Below are 19,416 nucleotides of genomic sequence, written 5' to 3' on the forward strand. Positions count from 1 at the left end.
TTTAAGGTCCCTTGCAGACCAAACTATTCTATGATTCTATAAGTTATTCCAAAAAATAGTACTGAAAAGCATGTTTGTGTGACATAAAATGACTGACATAAAATGTATTGATGGATTGCAGATAAGGTTTGCTCAGTCAACAGGTTTTACAAGGCAAATGTGGAACTCGTACACAAATTTCCCCTTAGCCTAAGTGGCATGTACGTGACTGAAGTTCGGAATCAGCTTTGAAAGATCACAGAAACACAAAAAACAGGCCCAAAAGAAGATGTTAAGAGGTTGTATGGTTCATCACCAAGTTTCTGTGCAGGATCAGTTCACCAGTGAGTCCTAAGAAGGGGTTGGCTAATCTGTTCTCTGAGTTACTCTGTGATAATAGATCCACAGCCTTTCAAGGCAAGCTATTCCTATGTGCTGCCTATTTCTATGTGTTATTTCTATTTCTCTGTGTTACTGTTAGAAAACTTGCCTATCTAACTTAAATCTCATCACTACAAATTAAACACAGAATTCTTTGTTTATTGCTACTTTGCAAGCTCTGCCATGATAGTTCACAGCCTTCTAAGATGCTATGGTTAGCATGTCCAAGCCAGAACTGCACTGTGCTAGGTGCTGTTCAGGTGCCAGACAAAGGAAATGAGAATAAGCACAAGAGACAAAGGTCATAAATCTCAGGAGCTGTATACCCTGACACAGTCAGAATACCATATTGCTGACGTACCTTCTGACCACCTACACACAATAGCTATACCTTTTACTCAAGAACAAGCAATGCATCACTGGTGTCCTTACCAGCAGTTTAAAAATAGACAGGCACAATGACTGTAGCGTATATTTTCAGGGAAAGATTTTGGAAATCAGCCATGACGCAATTTAGTGATGTATGTTTGACCCCAGTAGTTAAAACTCCACCACACAAGAACTTTTTCACTCATCTCAGCACTGATCTTGAGTCCCAGAAATTGGCTTTTTATTTACAGTCTCTGCCCTTTAGATCATCTTTAAGAATAAGAATAGGTTGTGTTCTCTCTAATAAGGGGTCCTGCTGCTACAGCAAGCTTCACTACTTCCCTCACTTAGGGTATTGATTACATGCCAAAGCTGCTTCCTCAATTATGTAAATCAGCTGAGAAATGGCAGCATTGACAATGAGTGTTTCATGTACAGCTCATCATCTTGAAGTGTTGTAGTTTTTAGTGTGTTATGATCCATAACCCAATTATAGGCTACTTCATTTTTCAAGAGTACAAGCTTACATATTCCCATACACATCCACATGTATTTTTTTCGTGAATGCAAACACTCTCAGTACATGCATTTCCTTCCCAAATATTGCCTTCTGTTGCTGTTTGCAAATAAATCATGTCCCATATGCCATCCTAGAAGTGGTTAGAATTCTGGGAAGAGTGAGATGACCACCTTCTCATAGGATCATGACAAGAAAGAGCTATGAAGAGAGAATTCTTTTAAATTTTAATCACTAAGTAGAATTGACAAACCTAGAGTTCTTTAGTCTGCATGCAGACTTCTTACAGATTTGCAGACTTCTTACAGATTTCATACATATATGTATATTTTGAAACACCAACTTAGAATCACTGGTCATCATAAAAATAAATGGATTTAGAGCCCTAAGTCACAAAGGCACAGAGAATTTAAGGGGAAAATAAAAACCTTGGGGCGGGGGGGGGGGAGGGGGGGGGGGTTGGGGAATACCCAAACCCTTAAAAAGCATTAAAACCATGTAATTTGAGAGGATGTTGTCAAAACCTTGCATTTGCTCTTGAGCTGATGGTCACCTGACCCCAAATAAGCCAGTTCAGCTTTGACCTGTCCAGTTCAGTTCCCTGCTGCCCTACAGGCAGCCTCAACCAACCCCCAGTCTCTACAAGGAGGCAAGTGGGACTCTAGCAGTACATCCAGGTTCGGAAGAGAGAGTGAGACTCCAGCAACACCAACTCAGAGCAGCTTAGGCTTTGCAAACAAGTCAAAAGATAAGAACAGCTGAAGTTGTCTTTCTACAGTGTGGTAACAACATAAATCTTTCTCCATGCCTCTCATTTTCTTCCCCATCTCACCAGTTTCAACAGAACAGCTGAGCTGGTTGTCTTCATGGTTTTTTTTGTCTGAAGTTGTCTCATTCTGGTGGCAGGAGAACCAGGGCTTATTTTCAGTGCCAAACAGATTCTGTTTTCTTCTACCACAAGAAGAACCATTGTGAAGAAAATATACTTTACATTGACCAATACCAAATGTAGGGGGGTTATTTTCACAGACTCAGTTGTATGTTTTGATTCTGGCCCTGTGATTTGTGCATAAAGAGAAAGTCTGAGGTCGCTCCAGAAGGGAATAAGTGAGTAGCTTATTTATCTTTTCCAAGTCTCTGCTTGTTAAATGTCTTCTGGATGCCATGCATAGTCCCCTTCTAAGGCTAAGGGTTAAACATCATCAAGAAATGTCTCTGTTCCGTCAGAGCAAGATGAAAAGAGCAGAGAAAATGTAAACTTCACATTGAAGTAGATGCAAGTAGAATCCCTTCTGTTGGATAGGGTGCATCATGGCATGGCCTTTTTAAAAAGATAGAGAGATAGTGGCAGCTCCTGGCCACGACAAGAGCTGCATGAGGCCAAAACCTGAACTTCTCTCTCAGTTCTTGCATCCATTCCAGAGTGAGCCGCTGCTAATGCCAGTTCTGTATATTTCACAAACAATTCTGTCTGGCAGAGCAGAGAAGAAGGCAGAGGACAGAGCAATATCCACGCAAAAGCAGGAGGGTAATTGCACCTTCATGAACAGTGTGCATCAGAGCAGTTTCCACAGACACATCAAGCAAAAGCTCATGGCAAACCTTTGCAGTACTTATCTGCACACTCCTCACTTGGACTCCACATACATGAACATGTTTGTCACATGTACTGGCAGACCTGTGTTTTTGTTACACCACAGCGTGGTCCAGTTTGTGAGACTGCTGCAGGAAAGTTCCTATGGGCCAATCTTCCAATCAGCAGATTTCTAGCTCCCTGTGTGCTTTGCTTCCCCTTCTGCTTCCCTCTCCCATTTTACAAAGGAAAAAATTGAAGGAGGAGAGAGAAAAACTCCAGCTGCACAACCAGCAAGGCTAGGCGTTAAACATGATCAGCTCTTTGCCTGAGGACCAAATCCATTATCCATGACTGCAGTAAGTCCAACAACCACTTAGAAGTAGCTTATGGAAATGGTTTCTCTGATTCCCACTTTCAGACTTTTTTCTGTTTACTGCTCCACTGCTTGACCTATTCAAGCCCATGATCTGGGCTTTTAACTCCAACCAATCCATGAGACAGAAAAGCGTTTCTGACTATTAGGGGCTGGGGAGGTTTTGGTGGTGTTTTCTTTTATTGAGCTTTGTATTTTTACTTGTGTGTAAGAAAACTAGATGCAAGAGATCGTTAGAGAATCAAAAAGAGCCTGCATCTTTTAAATGTATGCTAGAAATAACCTCAAGCTAGTGACACTGGATAAGTCACCATTTTCTTGATGTTGGCATGTTATGCCTGCAAAGTAATTTACTAACTTTTCCAGCTCCCACAATGGATAGCAGTCTGATACATGTTAGACTATCTGAGGTAAACATTCATCATACGTATTAATACCTGCTTCTGGCTGCAGTTATCGATCATCTAGCAAGAAGGTGATGTGTTACAAATGCACAGGGCTGATGCTGATGTATTCAGAAGTATTCACCTGGCTAATGGGATGCATCTGCAAGTGTATCCATCTTTCAATCATTTCTCCGACTTCCTGCAAGACTACAGGTTTCCCTCAGGAGTCATCAGACCTTCTACTTCTCCATCTACAGGGCTGACAAGAGATCCCTTTAGACTCCTCCGCCCTGCCACAGAAGGGGAGGGTACCTTCACTCTGAAGATTTAAAAAGGGACCCCCAAACCTTTAGGAGATCTTGTGGCACCAAGAAAAGAAGGCTGAAGATTTGCCACTGAACTAAGTATGAAGGTGAGTGAAACTCTTTCGGTGCATGGAAAACACTTAGTTTGCAATTAATACTTTTTTGTGGGAGTGTAATACTTAGGAACTGCAGGGGGGCTTAAGAATTTTAACTCAAAAATAATCTGAAAGAAATATACACATAGTTCTATTCAGTGTGCTTGAAACAGCTGCATTAAAAAAACATTAATAGCAGAACATACTCTCAAAACCAGGATCAAATAAACCACTTTGAGTCATAACGTTAGATGCACTCTGTTGCCCATCACCATTATCAATACATGAATAACAACATGGTCTGTGTGAACAAGCGGAGATGCAACTTGTTTGCAGGGGATTCATGCTCAGTGCTTTCATTTGCTTGTGCTGCATCAGCAAACAAGCTCCAAGAATCAAAAAAGCCTGTCTTGTGACATGTGTGTAATCATGGCTGATGCAAATAGGATGCTAAGTTTAAAAACTTTCTTTTCCTGAGGAAGTTGTGATCCGCCCTCCTGGTTGGTTGGTTTGTTTGTTTGGAATGGCAAGTCCCCTGCATTTGCTTGTTGTCTAAACTCTATGATTCAAGGTTTGGTAAAATCAAGGTATACTTTATATTGTCTTTTCCCCTTATACTGTACTTTTTTCTTATTTCTGGATGATCTAAAGTCCTTGTAAATAGAAGGACAAGAGGTGCTTGTAATGATGGCAGTTCTCACCGGTGTGGAACCTTTATAATGAATAGGAGTTAAGAGAATATAATATGTTTGATTTAACACTCATCCTCCCACCAGATCACTGTGTACTGAAGCTGAAATAGTCACTGAGCAACAGGAGGTTTGACATCAAGACAGGGAAAAAGGAGAGACTGGGCATATCCTCACATTTAGATTTGAAGTTGAGAGGATCTATGGGTCTGAAAGGGTTTTCCTGTACCTTGTGGTTCTTTGTTCACAGGGACTGCGTAAACTGACAGCAATTGCAATGGCACTGTTCCTGGCAACGTCCTTGGTATCTTTCTCCTGGAGTGCACCTCAGGTAAACTGCTCGCTCAGGCTGAATACACAGCATCCATGAATCTCACAGGTTGGTGCCATTTAAGTATTTGTACTAGTTAGTAATGTCATGCAGTGTTGACATGTCTCTTCTCTTCTTTGGCATAAAGGCTCATTTCCAAAGGAGAAACTGGACTCCTCAGGCTATGCTGTATTTGAAGGGTGCACGTAAGTCCCAAGCTCTTTCCATTTAGAGGAAATAACTTTCTCTACCACTGGATAATTCCTGATCTGCTTGGCTCCATATAAGCAGTAAATCCCTGAGGATGCTGTGGAGGCAGAAGTTCTGAGGCCTGCAGGGATGTGCTAATTAGTTATTTCTCCTTGTCTCTGAAACAGTGGTATCACCAGTATTACTATTTATTAAAGAAATCAAATTGAAGCAAGCAAGTGCTGGAAGAAGTGAAGCAAAACAAAGTACTGAAAAAGTTGATGGAAGCTTGATTTTAAAACCTACCAGAAAAGAAGTTTCCTTATCTGAAATAATCTTAAAGGGGGTTTAAGACATACTGGATATAGTTATCATTCCTCATTTTCACTCAGGTGTTATTAGAATGTCTTCTCAAGCAACAGGGGGTTGTTGTCTTGGGGTGTTATGGTTCAGAATGGGCTACTGCTGATATGGAAAGACCCTTATGCCTCCCATTTTATGTTTGTAGAAGTAACGCTGTAATTTTGTATTTTGAAAAGACTACTTTAGGGATTGTAGTATAGGAATATCAACAGATTCAGGAGGTTATTTTCACCCTTTTCCCACTGCTTTTGTAGAGGGATGTCGATTCATCTCAGATGAGAGCCAGAAAAAGGATCTGTATGACAGAATGAAGCTTAGTAAGTACATGTGCACAGGTATATGTAGCACATTGATCTCTCCTCAGATTATGCGAGAAATCTGTGGAAACTGGAGGGGATATATTCCAGGAAACAATTAAACTTCTTTCTGTTAGTTCCTTCATTCCAAAAACTACATGATAAAGACTGACTTTCCTCCCTTGTGTACCTGTGAGATTTCATTTACAGAAGTTCCAGATTGACCTGGCTGTTAAGTGGGATTATCATCAGTACTCCTGACTTTTGTTTTCCACTGGAAAAAATCAGGTTATTAATTGTGCTGAATTGAGAGATGACAAAAGTAGACAGCATTAATCCATACTAGATAATGTTTCTGGAGAAAACAGAATGTTGTACCAAAGTAAGGAACATATAAAAAACCTAAATGTTCCTTTTACCTTCTGAGAGACTTTGAAATAGCCTCCTTTTTATAAAGACTGCTTGTCTCTTCTGTATTAGATATTCATCTGAGTGGTTTTGAGTAGAGAATGTTATAGAACAAAGAAGACAACAGTATTATTTTTCTCTTTGGATCTTTAGTTATAGAGATAAAAAAGCAAAGAACAAACCAAAGAAATGCCATCAAACACTGACAAACCATGCATCTCTTTTTTTATAATTCTAGAAACACGCAGCCAAAACACAAATCCACTATCTCTCTCTGAAGCTGCTGCGCTGTTCTTTAGTTCCTTACAGAAAGCACAAGAAGAAGGTAAATGCATGTTTTGTCTTACCCTGACTTTTTAAAACAGGGTTTATCACTATTTCACTTATTAACAATTTAGTAAATTAATCTAAAAGGTTATTTAGATAAATAACCTAGACTAATAATAACTAGACCTAATCTAAAAGGTCTAGTTTTGTTGTGGTTTAAGCCCAGCTGGCAAGTTCCACGCAGCTGCTTGCTAAGGTTTGAAATGAGGTATTCCACAGAGTGTATTGTATTAGAGTGTACATTTACACAGATTACAGCATGAATCAGATAAACAATAGGAGGTAAAATTTTGTATAGTCTGCTTTTAATTTGTTTTTTCAGAATTTTATTGGTTTAGATTCAAGGGAATGGCCATTTTGAATTTATTTTTCCTAAACAAAACTCTACTGGGACTCCTTTTTCTGCAGAATATTGTTTGCTAGTGAAATTTTCATTCCTCCATTGGATCTTATCTCCTGGTATAAAGACTTAAAAGAATCCTTAAAAGCCCCAGCAGAGGAGCTGTGGGATTCACATCTGGCCTCTGTAAGCTCTGTTGCTGGCACAGTTGGCAGGGAGTCCCAGTGATGCTTAGAAGTAGACCTTTGAATTATCCTGAAAATCCTGCAATTCATTCATGTGTTCCCAGCCTCCCATTTCTGTATCCTCACCACCTGCTTCCTCACCATGTGCTTCTGCTTCTCCAGAACCTCAGAACTCATGCCTCGCTTCCACAATACCCCCCAGCAAAAGCCAGCTACTGAGTCAGGCTTAAACAACTTGTGTTCCCTCATCTACTTCGTGCACATTGCTCTCCCTTAGGTGAGGACCCTCATCCTATGTTCCCCAGTTCCCTTGCCCTGCTTTCCACCCTAGCCAGCTTTCCTGAACTGCTCATTGTTTGGTGCATACATAGAGCTCACCAGGCTGAAACCCTAAATCTATGCTACCCATGTCCTCTCTCTTGCTACTTTTCACCTCTTCAGGTACATAGTCTATTTTGGGGAAATGGAGCTGGGGATGGGAAGGTTGTAAAAGGAGGATTCACCCTACAGGCTGTTGAGAGACTATGTTTTGCTCTGGCCCTGAGGAGGCTGTTGTAGCATATGCAAGCCCAGGAGTTTGTCTATGTTTAGCTCTTCCCCTCTTTGGTCCAGGACAGGGAGGAACAGACAGTGGCTAAAAGCTACCTTTGTTTCTTATCGTCTTGGTTGTGAGTTCCGCATTCAGATTGTTAACTGCTGTCATCATGACAGAGAAAAAGCTCTTTACTTGAATTAGTAAATGTGAAGTACAACCCTAGTAAAATATGAGGTAGTTTTGTACCTTTCATATAGATGAGTGGTAAGACAGGCCAATTACAGCCTCACTGCCCTTGACATCATTAACAGTGTGTAATAAATAACTGCCTTGCCATCACTGTGATATCACCTTTCCTTCTATATCTAAAGCACACACCTTTCCTGAAATAAGAGTGTGAGTGTGAGAAGTGCCTCATAATTTACCTGCTGCATGTGCAAATATGCTGGAACCACTCCTGTCTTTGCCACTTCCTAAAATCTCCCACTTCATCTCATGTAGTGCTGGGGCTCTGTGCTCAGCTGTCTCTTCCCCACTCTGGCAGAACTCTGCGAATCTAAAGAATTCAGTGCATTTAAGTGAGAAAGAAAGGCAGAATTAACAATGAGCATAATGTTTTGGGCAAAATATATGAGTAGTTCTAAAGATAAATCAGTGAAAGTGTTATTTGTGTGCTAACAGAAAGAGAAAATCCTCTGAAGTTCACGATTCACAAATTTTAGTGGAAGTTTCCTGACTGTTGCTACTGTTCCAGAGGAGATGGTGGGCAGCAACAGCCCCCTGAGGAAAAAGGTGACATATCTGAGAGAGCTAAGCAGAACTGGCAACTTGTTTGAAAAATACTGTGTGGAATAACTTTGCTATTATTGTTGTAGGGAATAACAAGGCAGTCAAACCTGGGTAAACCATCCGCTTTCAGAAGATCACTTTCAAGTGATCTTAGAATCCTCTTGACTGAGAGAAATGTGCAAATAAAAACCAAATGCGTTATTTTCTTCTGCATGAAAAAATTGTGCCTTGTACTAAGATACCCTTCTGGACATGGTTTGTATCTTTGCTTTTCAGAAAACAGAAAAATTCATATGTTTAAAATGAGAGAAGCCATGATTATTTCTACAGATGCCTACACCTCTTAGCTAAGCAGCCACATTACACTTGGCCTGCGCGTGAGGCACGTCTATCTCCTGAAAACTTTGCTGAATGAACTTTCCCTTATCTACAGCTTATTTTTCCCCATTGTGTCTTGTCTTACAGGTGAAGAAGAAAACAGTGATCACCCTGGCTACTTGAGAGATAAGCTATCAAACTGGTGAAATATTTCATATTTCTTTAACATTTGGATTGCATAGACTCTGAAATCATGACGTGTGTAAACAGAGTATTTCATCCATCCTCACTTAAGTAAGTTCCCAAAGGGTGACATATATATATACTGCAAAATTTTGAATGCAAAGAGATTACAAGTTACTAGTTCAGACAAGGAAAGTATTTGTAAAGTTCTGCTTTGTTTAGACCATTTTGTATGTCCCATCCAGAATTTAAAATACATTGTACCATCTTACCTGAAAAGATGATTAAAACTGTCTTTTTGAACAACTTCATAAAACCAATTTTTCAATAGTCATTGTGAAACCTTTTACCACCTTTCATCCAGCTGTGTATTGAAGCCTTTCTCAAGGTAATTACTTCGCCACTTCGCTGCCAGCCCTGTAAATTGCTGATGGTTAATAAAGTCAGTGAGATAGATAGTAAAACAATCCAACTATCTTTGACTGCAAAGCCAGTGGTTTTTTGTTTTTGCAGATATCTGTCACCACAGAGAACAGGCAACAGCACTTACTTAGCCCTCAGCACTGCCCCAGTTACATGCATGCAGAAATGTATAGTGTGAATAATCCTACGGAGCAAGTCCACCACATAAAGATAGTATGGGGATAGGTCTTACAGGATCTGGGCCTCATTAATGCCTGTGGCATAGTCATGGCTGTTGTCAGGAGGTGTGGTGCTGCTGGAGCTGGTGGTGGTGTACCGGGTACAAACCTAGTGTCACACATGATAACAGGCACACAGAATATTAATTGAATGGTTATTGTACTTTTTTGTTGGCCTGGTTTTTGAGCTGCAAAACTGGAGCTGTACACAAATTGGTTAATTATTATTCCATGCTGATAAACATATATTTAACGTTATTTGTGTAGTTTTGTGGTCTAACAGGAAAGCCCTCTGTAGTTCTCATGTAATTAAAAAGCAGCCACATGATTCTTGTGTCCAAGCAACTATGTTTTATTTTTTTAACCTTTAACCGTAGTAGTACTCTTCATCTTCTAATGTTACTTCCCTCTGATCTTTCTCATGACACTACTAATTAACTGTAAACTCACACTAACTAACTTGTTGCTTCTCCTCGACACAAAGACACGCAGCTGAAGGAACAGAGGAATTAATTTCCATCTTGGGACTACTGGCACTTTCAGTAGTTGTTTTTAATCTATATTATTTCATGGAGGAACATAACTGGAGAAATAAAAATGTCCTTGTATGTTCATTTTTCAGCACTAGTATATCTTTCAATTGTAATTTATGTTATATGACAGAATGCATTCATGATGAGCTTCATCTAAAGACCAATGGTATCCATCAGAATCTTTTCATTAATTTAATTGCTCTTTGTTTCAATCATACTCCGAATATCTAAGTTATTTTTCAGCATATTTTGCTGTATGATCAGTCAGCTCTCAGACAAGAAGTGGAAGACTTATACATCCTTTGGTTTATTAGTATCGTGAAATTCATATACCTCTAAATGGATAGAAAAACCGTGCTAATCGTATTTCCAGCTTTTTGTATGTATTTCTGATGTAAGCTTACTAGCTTAAACAATTCATTACAAATACCATGAAACAGAATAAACATTCTGCCGTGGTGGTGAGTGGTTTGTGAAACCCTAGCATTTTCAATCTGGCAGATAATCACTTATGTAAGAGACAGCTGCTACCAAGCTTGTCAGATGTCAGTAACTATTAGAAATGTGTGGCATTTAAGTTAGGCAATCTGTCTGAACAAAAAGCCATTCCTTCTAAAACTGCAAATCCAAAAGGCAGAAATGTTTTGCTGTAGTTAAATTGTCATGCTACTAATGGTTAGTCCTAGCGCTCAAGACAACACTAACGTAAGCCTAGAGGCATGAGGGAGAGGTCACTTTGGCCACTGCAGGGCCATTTCTGAGAAGAATGAGCACAGTCTTCACATCAGTCATATCTCAGTTGTGTACTTTCTGTCATCAGGCAGGTGCTCAAAGCGTGTGAGCGTGCTGAGTCAAACATAGCTGGATTTGTGCGAGATGTCATGCCAGTCCCCTGCTCTTCCCAGAGAACTCAAACATCATAAGCACATCTAAGAGAACCCACAACCTGGATCATACATGTTGCTTATTTTTCTCCTCTGTGACTTGTTCAGAAAGAGCAAGCGCAGCTGTCTTAACATAACCCTAGCAAAACCTTTCCACTTTCCATATTGCCTGTGCTGTGCTTCTATCATTTAGCAATATTTACAGTATGTATGTAGTGATCACATCTTTCAGCACTACAATGAAGCTGATGATAAACAGATGTTCACCAGCTTGTGGCTACTAGAACATTTTTAGGGAAACGAGGAAGTGCTGGATCGCTCTCAGCTGATACTAATGCAATTTTGATGACAGGGAACTTGGGAGTAAGTGCTTTTCTTCTGTACAACAGTGCATTAAAATACAAGCAATAATGTTAGATTTCTTGAATTTATTTTTTTTTAAGATAATGTTAACTTTCAATCAATATACCCTTTAAATGTTCTTTTGTTGAAACTCTCAGCCGTTCTTTGACTCTGTGAGGGAATTTGGATTAAAAGCACCTTGGGGAAGAATATACACTTCTGAATCCACAAAGTGCAGTTGTTCTCCACTTAGTAAACTGTATGAAGGAAAATGTAGCATCTTTTGTTTCACAACTTTCATATGAAAAATAACTACTCCTTGTCTTACTTACTTTTAACATGGCTAAAAAATAGCGACTCCCTTTAAATCCAGTTATGCTTTTGCCATAAAAGCCTGAACGTGTCTTCTGAGAATAGTTATTCTTTCAGGTATCCAAATCAGCTTAAGAATGAAAGTCCAATTTTAAAACTGATTTTAGGTGGCCAAAAATACAAATAGGCACCTAGTCACTTTTATTCCATATGTCCTATGTCATCAAATGTTGGTTAAGTGTTTGAAAGGTATGTGGCTAATCCAAGTTGGACATTTAAGCTCCCCCCTGGGATTTACAGTGAAGGTAAATACCTCCAAAATTGACATCATCCTACCTGCTGAAGAACAGGCTGAATCAATTCCATGGAAATGTCTTTTCTTGAACAGCATGAGAAATTTTTGATGTACAAACTTCCAAAATAAAAGATGAATCTCCTTCTTAATATCTTCATGTCAAGATCTACTTCTGAAGAGCATGTTCAGGCACTCTCTGCATCTCTAGGAATTGAAATACTTTTGAAAGCTTTCTGAAGGTACATGAAATGCCTAGTTCTTGTTGTGACATTCAATTATTCCCCAAGCACTTTGAAGTTTCAGGTGCTTTTCGATATTATGTCTGTGGGGCAAATGTGTTCTTGGAATTGTTTTAGCATTACTTGTTACAATTACATCTTTCCTAGAAGCAGCGAAATAGACCATGGACTAATTGGGCAATTGGAAGAACTAGAGTTACTCATCTTTGGATGCTGTCACATTGCTCTATGGCATGTAGGTTTGTCTGCAGGGAAAGGTCTTACATAAGGAAATTTTGTCATTCTCTTTAGCCAAGTCACATTAATTTCATCCCAAACTACTTTATTAATAATCTTATAATCTAAGACAAGATGAAAACAATAAAAAAGACATACCAGAGGAATCAGAAAATAAACGGTCTGCTGTTTATTGTGGGTCTAAGTGACTTCATAAAGATAACTTCATTTGTCTCTAAAATTCAAATGCCCACTGCAAAAGACTTAATATTGTTCCACAGGAAGTATGTTTAACCACTGGATCAAGACACTTCTGTGTGTTGTAAAAAAATGTTTAAAATGATGCAAGCTTACAATACACATAAACAGCATAAGTAAAAAGAAAGACAATTTTCTTTTCAGCTTATCTTTTTAACCCTGCCAAGGTTTCTCCAGTGTAACACTTTTTTCTCTAAATTTTTGAGCTCTGGCTTAAAGTTCATATTTGTTTAGGAGGGGAAAAGGGGAAACATAAATGAATCAGTAATTAATTTGGAACACCTGTAATGGAGCTATCAGCATAGACTAGAATTCATATAGATTATTATGTAGACAAAGTTATGACCTGCAGTTCGTATAAGCTCCAGAGAGGACTGTCACATTCTCTAGGTTTATTAAGCTTGAGAAATCTCTTCTATCTCAAAGGAGCACAGAAGAATTGTCATTTAAACTACTTTTAAGGTGAAATAATATTAGGATTTACAACAGTGTAGCTCAAGTAACATTTAAGATTCCCCTAATTATATCGTACTGTCCTTAACACAAAGCTTAGAAGCCTACAGGAAAAAATGTTGAATGGATGAAGAGAACTTGCCAGGGTGAGAGCAACGAATTCAGTTCCTATATTCTCCATGCTGCTTATTTTTCCCTTGTGGCAATGCTCCAAGGGAAAAGGGAGACTTGATGTTTTGCCTATCCCTTTCAGCTTCCTCATCCTCATCATATCTTTCATCCTCATCTTCTTCTTCACCTTCGCTGTGATGAGGGCTGGAATGCTGAGAGGCAGAAGGTGATGGTGGCACTGACGAAGGCCGGGGGTACCTGAAACCTTCCGTCTGGCAAAGAGAGAAGCATGTCGTATGTATTATCACAGTGTTCCTCAATTGGTTGTATACAGCAATTTAAAGCTATCAGCACTTCAAAGGAAACCAGTGGTGAGATGTAAGCTCTGATACCATTACAATTTCTGACTGGAGCTTGGGCCTATAACTTGTTGAGCTTTTAACTATTAATTCCTACTTCCCTTCAGTTAAAACAAAACTTTCTAACTCTCTTCTCTCTCTTTCCATCACATGCACATGTGTGCATACACAGACACACTCTTTCTCTCTCTCTTCATAAAAGTAGCTAAAGTGCACATGAACTCATCTCTAAAAGCAGACTTTACCTTTGGTGGAGCACATGGTTCCATCTCAAATTTATCTGGAAATGTTCTGCTGAGGGCCAAGTGTCTGGCATGCATGTAATACTGCAACATAAAAGAGAATCCTTTAAAAGTCAAGGAAGACTTGGGTAGATCTAAACAGGTAAAAAAGGAACTTCAAATGAGTATCTTCTAAAAGATGATGCTGAACAAAGGCTATACATGTTTTCAGTTAAGCAGAATCCAACTGATATCACTGCTTGTAATAAACACATTGCTGTGAAGTAATGAGACATTCATGTTAGATTCACACTGAAGTGGAGTCTGGAACAGAAGCTGAATAAGGTTTCTATAAGACTAATGTGTATTAAGATAGAAACCAGCATTTGTCTCAGTCAGTGTAGTTCTTACTGAGTGATAGGTGTTCTTTATCTCTCAAAATAGAACTAGCCCTTTTTTAACCAGGAAAATTTACATTTTTAAGTGTGCACATGTATATACATGAACTTTGGACTCATCTTTGCATAGGAAGCATGAGTAACAGTTACACAGAGTAATATTTATGAGGTCTGGTATTTAAGTATTGGCAAAAATATGTATGGATCCACTATATTCACAAGTATGCATCACAAGCATGGAAAAAATAGCTTGTTACATCAGGGTCTATGCTGTGTTGAGAACCATATAAACAGAAAGGTTCTCAGACAGATATCAGAGCAGGATAGGGTCCAAAATAGTTAAAAACTGATGCATGTGCATCTGCTTCTTTGCTCCTGTGGATTTCAGAATACTGCTTTGCTACTGTCTTCTTAGTAGGTGGTACTGCAGTGTTTTCTATGTCAAATCAAACCCACTATTTTGCCTTCAAGAGGTAGTTTAGGAGTGTTGAGGAGCCACAAGGCTCAGCAGCATTTTAGGAAGAACACGTAGGACTTTTGGAACAGCACAGATGACTTTGGAGCACAAATCCTACCTAATGTAGGGTTGCCAGTGACACAAGTAGTGTTGTCAGAGACACAAGCTTTTTACACTATCTTTAGCACCAAGAGTAAAAAGACCTCAGCCAGAGTGACTGGCTTCTGCTCTAACACATTCAGTTAAGTCATGTCTCTCCTTACCACTGGAGAATGGACACATTACACTGTAAAGGCAGGCTTTGCCTTTAGCACCTTTGAGAGGTGCTTTTCAGAACAGGGATATCTCCTTGCATTGTAGCATAACACTGAAGACTGCTAGTTAGACCTATGTGCCTGGAATGTGTAGCACTTCTATTACATAGTTTCACACACCCTGCCTAGGTATCTCCAGTCCAACAGATCTGAGAGCCTCTCAGTTCGGTTTCTTTGGATGATCCTCTGGCGACGGGACTGCTGACAAAACCTGTACAGGAACTGAGTCAGCTGGTTGCACGATTCATCAGGTGAGCGGAACCTCCTGTCAACTATGTAGATGCCTGAAGTACACAAAAAAGGTGAAGTTGAGAGGAACTGAAAATGGGATATGACCTCTTACATTTCCATTCTACTTTCTGTCACATAGTCTTATGAACATTACATGTATTATATGTTCTTTTTAATGTTAGAAGGCAGCTATAACTGGAATATTTGTTACTATTCTAATGGAATGGAAAACTGTAGAGAAATATGTATTTTTTATTTTAACTTTCTTTACCCTTCAGGCTGAAATTCAGCAAATTATTCAAAACTCAGAGGCTTTATTGTTGTTGTGCAAGTATGTCCAAAAGGATTCAAGAGTTTCTAGATAAAATACTGACTGCTTAAAAAAATAATCTAGTGCTTTCCTAGTTTGCAGTAGAATTTATAAGTGAGGATGATCAGTGTCAGCCTGTAGAGGCTGTGTTTTCTGTAGAAATACAAGTGTTTCCATAGAGATAGCTAACTCATATACATTAGTTGATGCACAATTCTGGCAGAGAGAATGCCGAGGTAAACTTTGCCTCTATAGTTTGTTGAGATCAATATCTTATTCTTGCCACCTTCCTTATACCAGTATGTTGGGAAGAAGAGGGTACTAGACCTCAGCTATCTTCATGGATGAGACAGAAACACAACTACCTTAACTGAAGTGCTCAGTGTCTCCTAGGAATGTACAGTAATTTATGTCAACACTTACATCTATATTTTGGCAGAGAAGAGCAAGTCTGAAGGCTCTCAAAGATATGTCTACCCAGACAGGCATAGCTTTATTTTGCAACAGGTTCTACCCCTTCCTCTAAGGCCAGGGCATAATTGGTACTACTGTGGAGCTGTCGTTGCCTAATTGTGCACAGAAGACACAGAAGGCCCTAGTTTGGACACATTTTCAATATGGTCCTGACACAACAGGAGTTGGCTACCCTCCTCACCAGACTCTAATCACAAACCATTCCTAAACTTTCATGAACAGGTTCTTATTTGTTCCTTTTATTTTCACAGGTTTATTTTTCAGTGTAAATGATAATTTACTCTTTGTTTGGTGGAGGCAAGTTTCACTGGCCTCGAAGTCCCAGTGCATCCGTCTTGGACTATACAAACAGAAGCAGATTTTCACTGCTTCTGTTGAAGGACTCACAGCATTACAGTGTAACCTGAGGCATTAAAGGTAGGTGCTGGGAGACTCTAGAGTAGTAGGAGGAATACTAAGTTTGGAAGAATAAAGCAGACAAAAGATTGAAGGGATACAAAAAAGAGATAACAAGAAAGGGTTTGGATAAGTATGGAAGCTCAAATGGCATGTTCAACATAATGAGATATTCAGAGCTCTGAATATATTCTCCCAATGAACTCTATTGCACCAGTGAAAAATTGAGGAGTAGCAGCATAACTGCTGTGCTTTTTGCTTTCCTAACTCAGTATCTGTACTTTGATACGGTGTTAAAAATTTTACCATAAGCCGCTGGGTCAGCAACATGTTCCTGCATGAAACAGCCAAATCCAGAAAGGTTTGTGGTTACGCTGGGAATGCCCATCACAGTACATTCAGCTGCCAAAAGAAAGAGATGGAAAATATTTCAGGACTATATGCTTTGAATGGTTTCACCTTGAGAGAAAAAAGAAAAACAGGCAGACAGAAGGTCCCATAACACTAGAGCTGCTCTGAAAATTTCAAGTGAAAACTATTATGCTTTGTTGTGGGTTTGGAGAGAAAGAGAAAAGAAAGAAAAAGTAATTATAAAAGGAAAATTTCATACTGTTTTTGTGAACATATTTTTGTATTTCCCAGCAGATAAATGAAAATTTTCTGGGAGTCCAGTGTTGAAACTGAGAACCCAAATATATGGTCTGGACTGTTAGTTGGGATTTTAAATGGAAGCCTGATGTACAATTATGATCATCAATTGTTCTCAACTACTTACAAAACTGAATCTCTTAAGTGCAGGAGCATGTTAAACTTTGTATTTTGATATTCATTGTTTGTAAACAGGTCCCTATGGCAGAAAAAAACCCCAACAAACACTACCATTAACTCAGGACTGCATTCAAAGTAGATGTGGAGCTAGTTTTATAGAATTAGAAAATGTATGCATCTTTTGTAGTTATTTCTATCATCGCTGTATGTAAGGATAACTGTTTACTCAGGCTGAAAAAGTTTTTGCTGATGAACTCAAACCGAACCTAAAACAGCAGATAAAATAAACACCCTAGTCTTTGAAATGCTAAAAGCCACCTGCATGGCCCTCATTCATATGATAATTAAACTGATGTCTGTAAAAGAGAGCTGGAAATCTACCTTTAAAAAGTCACTTTCTGTTTCTGGAGGAATTAAATGGGTATCAGCTAAGGGAATTGCTTTTGTACTAGTAAAGGAAAGAGAAAATACACTTTTAACTAGTGTAAATCACAGCTTTCCTGAAAAGTGCCAAGTACCAGTCTAACTTTTCTGTTCAGATTTACTTTAATGTTTACTTCAAAATCATCCCTGGCTGTCACACTTTCTTTATACCTATTAGAACAGGAAGAGAAATTGCCAGAATGCAAGATAGTTGTCTTACTTGGAATTCAATAGCTCACTTATACGGGGAGAAACAGCTCTGGAGAATGACTAAATTTGCAGTATTTCCATTCTGATTCATTGGCTTACAGCAAATGCTCTTCAGAGGGACACCCCAGTTTTCAGATGTGTGTCAAGACTATAGAAGGCATTTTGGAGGACATAAAAACCCCAGACACCTAGGCTTTGGCCTTCATAGGTATTCAAGTTCATAGTTTGCACTGATTTCATCAAGCGTTAAGTGCCTTTTGTATATCTGGGCCAAATTATTTAAGTCAGAATCTATATTCTCTCTGTAGCCTTAGAAATTTCCATTTAATTCTGTGAAATTCTCTACCACTGCGTGTATTTGTGGTAAATATATTCAACATGGTGTTACATAATTCTATCAAAGTTAATTGTTATCTTGAATTAAATCCACTGAACTACATCAACTGGTAGCTTCAGATTTCTTGTCCCATTTTTTTCAATATGTATATTCCTCTAAATCTTCTAAAATTCTTGAATCAAGTTAAGGATTAAGTTTTAAAATGATTTTTTTGTTCTAAAGCCACATAAAATCAAGAGATTACATGTGAGTATGGGAAAGGGTCCAATGCAGGGACAAATGTGAGTAGTTGTCAGTCAGTAGATGCCATTTTATACCACCTGGCCCCCAAATTTTGCCAGCAGTAAGACCTTTGCACTGCAGAGGAAACAGAGCCAAAAGAGTTTTTTCAGCACTCCAGAAGCTGACTGCAAAGCTATTCTGCATCAACAGAATGAGTATTTAACTTTTAGTACTAGATAAATGTACAGATTGCCTACCTGGAGTGTAACCCCAGGGTTCATAGTATGATGGAAATACACCAAGGTGGCAGCCTCTAACAAACTCCTCATAGTCCAAGGGCAGCAATGGGCTTGTTGAAGAAAGAAACTCTGGATGTACGATCACCTGAATATTCAAAACTTACATTAGAGTTGAAAGAAAACCATCATCAATACATTTTTATTATCGATAAGCTTAAGCACTTTCTTCTGGTATTTTCCTAAGTGTCTGGACAATACCTCCTTTGCCCATCTTCCCACACTAAAATGTATCCTGCCTGCAAGCAGTCTTGTCCAAGAAATAATACTAATAATGAAACCTTTTTTATGGACAGGTCTTCAGCTTTTTCCTTGTTGATCAAGGAAGACCACGTGCATTGAGGATTATACCTATGGCTGCAGCATTTAGCAATACTAAATTGGTTCTCTTGGTCTGTTGTACCAAGGTAGAGTAATGGGGTATCTTGTTCCAGAGGAGGCCTCAGGAGTATATAGTACTTCTGAGCTTCACAGCATCCAGCTGAAATGTAGGAATCTTTACAGTACTCAATGGATCTCTTAATAATTGGGAGAACAGCCTGAACAGGTATTTCTGCTCAGGATCAAAATCCCTCGTTACCTTCTGCAGCAAATGCTGACCATCAGGATGCTGTTCTTCAGAGATGAACCAATACTTCAGAAATGTCTGTGCTCAAATGATGGACTTCCAGTTTTAAGCAAATGCATCTAACAGAGCTTTGTATCTGGTTGCAAATGACCTGTCATTCTGGATTTCACTTAAGAAAGCAGCAATAAAACAATTCCCTAACATCAGATTTCTAATTTAAAATTCACTTGGTTAA

The 19,416-nt window shown here is 38.9% G+C and overlaps 2 protein-coding genes across 3 annotated transcripts in view; one reads left to right on the plus strand and one right to left on the minus strand.

Annotated features, from left to right (window-relative positions):
* Nucleotides 1-3,987: 3,987 nt before the first annotated feature.
* SPX (spexin hormone) lies at nucleotides 3,988-8,936 on the plus strand. The gene is made up of 6 exons (XM_032919827.1): nucleotides 3,988-3,993; nucleotides 4,921-5,001; nucleotides 5,129-5,186; nucleotides 5,787-5,849; nucleotides 6,475-6,561; nucleotides 8,878-8,936. Exons 1-6 carry the CDS (start codon nucleotides 3,988-3,990, stop codon nucleotides 8,934-8,936), a joined length of 354 nt encoding a protein of 117 aa, XP_032775718.1.
* Nucleotides 8,937-12,542: 3,606 nt separating this feature from the next.
* GYS2 (glycogen synthase 2) overlaps nucleotides 12,543-19,416 on the minus strand; it is a 42,928-nt gene continuing 36,054 nt past the window's right edge. For both annotated transcript variants that reach the window (XM_030478442.1, XM_030478441.1), the window contains exons 12-16: nucleotides 18,575-18,701; nucleotides 16,664-16,759; nucleotides 15,067-15,230; nucleotides 13,802-13,882; nucleotides 12,543-13,469 (exon numbers count right to left, since the gene is read on the minus strand). In XM_030478442.1, coding sequence (XP_030334302.1) covers nucleotides 13,248-13,469; nucleotides 13,802-13,882; nucleotides 15,067-15,230; nucleotides 16,664-16,759; nucleotides 18,575-18,701 — 690 coding nt within the window. In that variant the 3' untranslated portion in view covers nucleotides 12,543-13,247. The remainder of the gene's footprint in view (nucleotides 13,470-13,801; nucleotides 13,883-15,066; nucleotides 15,231-16,663; nucleotides 16,760-18,574; nucleotides 18,702-19,416) is intronic.

Source organism: Strigops habroptila, chromosome 3, assembly GCF_004027225.2.
Source record: "Strigops habroptila isolate Jane chromosome 3, bStrHab1.2.pri, whole genome shotgun sequence".
NCBI classification, from domain to species: Eukaryota; Metazoa; Chordata; class Aves; order Psittaciformes; family Psittacidae; genus Strigops; species Strigops habroptila.

Bases quoted from the DNA above. Each gene is read 5' to 3' on its own strand.
- SPX (XM_032919827.1), top strand. The intron at 5,002-5,128 runs GTAAACTGCTCG...TTTGGCATAAAG, and splicing joins TCTCCTGGAGTGCACCTCAG to GCTCATTTCCAAAGGAGAAA. The intron at 5,187-5,786 runs GTAAGTCCCAAG...CTGCTTTTGTAG, and splicing joins GCTGTATTTGAAGGGTGCAC to AGGGATGTCGATTCATCTCA.